Here is a 4,261-nt window from a genome sequence, read left to right as displayed (position 1 = left end):
ACTGCAGTCATTTTCCAGTTACTTGTTTTCGAAAATTAGTTTTGAATAATAAGCAAGGTGCTCTTCGTCCTAGATTTTAGCCTTTTTATGTTATCATTCGGATTTGAGTGACTAAATTTGAACTTAAGACTTTACCCAATTAATCTCGGTGTTACCAATTGCTCCCTATAAAAGATAAAATAAAGCCAAGTTTGCTGTGTCAAGATAGATTTTAAAGGTTTAGAGAACTATTTAAGCAATGACTTTGACTGAGTTAACCCAGTCTGATTTTATTGCAAGTCCGTAGAATATAATGTTGATATGGCGTGTGGTTGCGAATTAAAAAATAGCTTTTTGGGTTTAAAATCATTTAATTCAACCAATTGGTGGTGCTGCAGTCCTTTGAAAGCCACCGACGTAATGAGAAATGGACAACACCTTTTCTTATTTGGATCCATCCATTTTCGTGGCGGGTTGAATGGTTATGCTAAGTTTATGCCTCCCCACTCTGACTCGTTCTTTTCGTTGCCATTTTCGTGGTGGGTTCAATAGCTCTTCTCCTCATCAACGACTCTCTATGTCTCACTCTATAAATCAAACACATACTTCCAGTTAGAGGAGGCGAAACGAAATTTCGATGGATAAAATTGAGGGATCGTCACTCTGTATTTCGCTGCTACCTGATGAGTTGATCCACATAATTCTTGCTTCTCTTCCCGTTACAGATCTATTGAATGCGGCCCTGGTTTGCAAGGAATGGCACTCCTTCATCGCGTCCAGCCATTGGCTACGCGCAGTCTCTTATTCCATTCACGCATCCAAGCCCTGGCTATTTGTTCTGGGGCAATCAAAAAACCTCTGCTCTGCCAAAAATCGAGTAATAGGATTCGATCCGCTGGCCTGGAGGTGGAATCATATCAGTCTGCCTCCATTAATCGATTCCAAGAAATTAGAAGAGCCTCGCAGTGTTATGGTGAATGTTGAGGAAGGGTATGGGATTTTATTCTACCTCGCAGGGCGCCGTATTAACTACAAATTGAGTTTTCTAAATCCAAAAAGTAAATGGGAGGAGAGCCCTCCCATGAGTTGTTGGAGGCCTCAACATCCCCTGCTCTGCTACCTTGGAGGTCCCACCCATAATCATATCTTCGTTGTTGGAGGGATCTCTGATTTGGAAGGAGAAGAAATCGATCCATTATGCGCGGAGATGCTCGATTTGAATTCTGGTGTGTGGGAGTCGTTGGATCCGCTGCCATACCAATTCAAAAGGGGCGTCTCCTCCACATGGATCGCCTCTGCTGTTTTGGATGACAAAATTTACCTGCTAGAAAAATATAGCGGAGATTGCTGTTATTTTGATTTGCAAAGGAAGCGCTGGGGATTTGTGGGGAATCTCACGCCTCCTCCTCCTTCATCTTCTTGTGTGGATGAGGAGGGCGGATTGGTCCTAGTGTCGAGCAGCTCCAAGAAGGATTTAGTTGTGGGAGGATTGAGGCGAGACGATGGTGGGTTGAGTTTCAGACTGTGGAATTTCAGTAATATTGCAGTGGATAACGAGGTCGCCAATATTGTGTGCACAGAGATGGCTCGGATGCCGTCTCACATGTTTAATTTGGTCACTGGGAAAGACGAGGAGGAGGAGGAATGCAGGGAGGTTAGAGTGAAATGCAAGGGCATGGGAGATGTGATATACATTTACAGTGATCGGAGCGATCATGTGTGTGTTTGTGATGTAGGTGATCGTGCAGGGCAACAAGTGTGGAGGATGTTGCCAAATGACAACGGTGGAATATTTGTTAAGACAAATAATTGTAATTACAGTGGCAGGTTCAAGTTTGTGTGTTCAACCGTCACTCTCAATCAAATTTCGCTATAGATAGACCATTATTTTCTATAGTCCGACGTGGGACAGACCATATGTTCTATTGTGCACGCGGGAAAATTTAGTGTATCCTCAAAATGCCTTTTCTTTTAATTTTCTTTTGGAAACAATAAAATTCTGTATGACGGACAAATTACTTTTGATTGGGTATTTTGGCCATCAAAGTTAATGAGATGTGTAAATTGATATTTGGTTACATAACGGATATTGTCACATTGACAATTGAATGTGTTTTTGGAGATATAACGTTGTATTTTAATTTATGTTTTCATTAGTTTTAGTGGTCTATATTTTAATTTAAAAATACTTATTGAAAATTGAGATGAATCTAAGTTTTTAATATATAATTTTATAAGATTTAATATACAGTTAGATCTAAGATTTTTATTTTTTATAATATAGATAGATGTCTTTCGTATTAATCATATTATTAAACATCTATTTATATTTAATATATAATTTTATAAGATTTTTATTATGTAATCATATTATTAAACATCTATTTATATTTAATATATAATTTTATAAGATTCTTATTAGGTAATCATATTATTAAATATCTATTTATATTTAATATATAATTTTATAAGATTCTTATTATGTATATTTTTCCACCCTGAAAAAAAAATAAACTTCTAATCAAATGTTGTTTTACATATATACATATATATGAGAATGTAATTCGTGATATGTCTAACTAAATTTAAATATAAATTCAATTGCAGTCATCTTTATCAAAAGTTTTGATGTAAATTTGTTTTTCCCTTCAAAATTAATATTAAAAGTAGCGTTAAGGAATATATATATATAAAACAAATAATTTTAGTTTATTTTTCCAACTTTTCTTTTTAATTCAAGTATATTAGCTTTCCAGTCATTTCATATAGATAATTTAGGAAAATAATTTGATTTTGAAAATTATTAAATTTTTGATTCATGATATTGAATTAAAAATCATACTTTTTTAATTTTTAATATTAATGATTACTTTTTCTAAATTAATATGGTTCTTATGATTCTATTTATATTTTGTTATGTTTTTTTACTCGGTAGCAAGATTGGAAGCAATTAGAATGTTTCTTGCATTTTCTTGTCATAAAAAATTGAAAGTATATCATATGGTTGTGAAATCAACATTCTTGAAGGGAGAACTTGAACAAGAGGTGTATATAGAACAACCTAAAGGTTTTCAACTATTAGACAATCCTAATGATGTATGTAGGTTGTAAAAGGAGTTATATGGACTGAATCAGGTACCAAGGGAATTGTATTACATACTAGACAAATATATAAAGAAGCAAGGGTTCAAAAGAGGGATAGCCTAGAGTAATTTATATATAAAATATGATAATGAAGATCTCTTGGTTGTTGTTGTTTATGTTGATGATATTATTTTTGGTAGTAATGCAAATTCACTAAACCAAGAGTTTGCTTCTCAAATGAACAATGAATTTGAAATGTCCATGCTCGAAGAAGTCTCACTTTTCTTTGGTTTACAATTTACACTCACTTCAAAAGGCATGTTCATTTCCCAAGGAAAGTAACTCAAATAAATATTTAAGAAATTTAGAATGGAAGAGTGCTCACAGTTTGGTACTCCTATGGTCATTAAATGTGAGCTAAGTAAAGATGATGAGTCACGAAAGGTCAGCCAAAAATTCTTTAGATAAATGATTCGCAATTTGTTGTATCTAACGACCTCTTGATCAAACATAATGCAAGCTATTTTTTGGTAGAAAGATACCAATCAACTCCTAGCAAATCCACTTCTTAGCTATAGACAGAAAAATTAGAAGTCTAAAAGGCATAGTGGATTATGGGTTGTGGTATCCAAAGGATAAGAAATTTTTATTGATTACATACATAGATGTAGATATGATTAGTTGTATATATGATAGAAAGTGCACAAGCGGTGATTCCTTCTTTCTAGGAACCTCATTGGTAGCATGGTTGAGAAAAACATAAATCTTTGTCGAATTTTCTATTGTTGAAGTCAAGTACATAGTAGTTGCAACATGTTGCACTCAAATATCGTGGATGAAGCAAACACTTCATGACATGAGGGTAACTTATGATGAACCTATATCCATCAAATGTGATAATACAAGCGCTATAAGTATACCCAAGGATCTTGTTCTTCACTAAAAAACCAAACATATACCTATCAGTATCACTTTCTTAGAGAACATGTAGTTGATTAGAATGTGAAGTTGGAGTATATATCCACAAAGGAACAAATAGTTGATATAATCACCAAGCCCCTTCCTAGAGAACCCTTTTAGTACTTAATACAAATTTGGGAGTGATGTCTCCCTCATCTCTTCAATAACTTATTTTGAAAGATGAAAATTGTCTAAATTAGTCAAGGATAGTTGTATGATTAAAATTCCAAAGAAAATC

The 4,261-nt window shown here is 34.1% G+C and overlaps 1 protein-coding gene across 1 annotated transcript; it reads left to right on the top strand.

Moving 5' to 3' along the window:
- Positions 1–616: 616 nt before the first annotated feature.
- On the top strand, positions 617–1,855 carry LOC149237746 (F-box/kelch-repeat protein At3g24760-like). Its single transcript, XM_089369380.1, has one exon. The coding sequence runs from the start codon at positions 617–619 to the stop codon at positions 1,853–1,855; it is 1,239 nt and encodes a 412-aa protein (XP_089225506.1).
- The last annotated feature ends 2,406 nt before the right edge of the window (positions 1,856–4,261 follow it).

Source organism: Pinus tabuliformis, chromosome 8, assembly GCF_031772625.1.
Source record: "Pinus tabuliformis cultivar Carrire ecotype Pingquan chromosome 8, CPIR1, whole genome shotgun sequence".
NCBI lineage: Eukaryota > Viridiplantae > Streptophyta > Pinopsida > Pinales > Pinaceae > Pinus > Pinus tabuliformis.
This window is presented reverse-complemented; position numbering and strand designations above follow the sequence as displayed.

Excerpts from the sequence above, each read along its gene's own strand:
- LOC149237746 (XM_089369380.1), top strand. The coding sequence starts at position 617 with ATGGATAAAATTGAGGGATCGTCACTCTGTATTTCGCTGCTACCTGAT.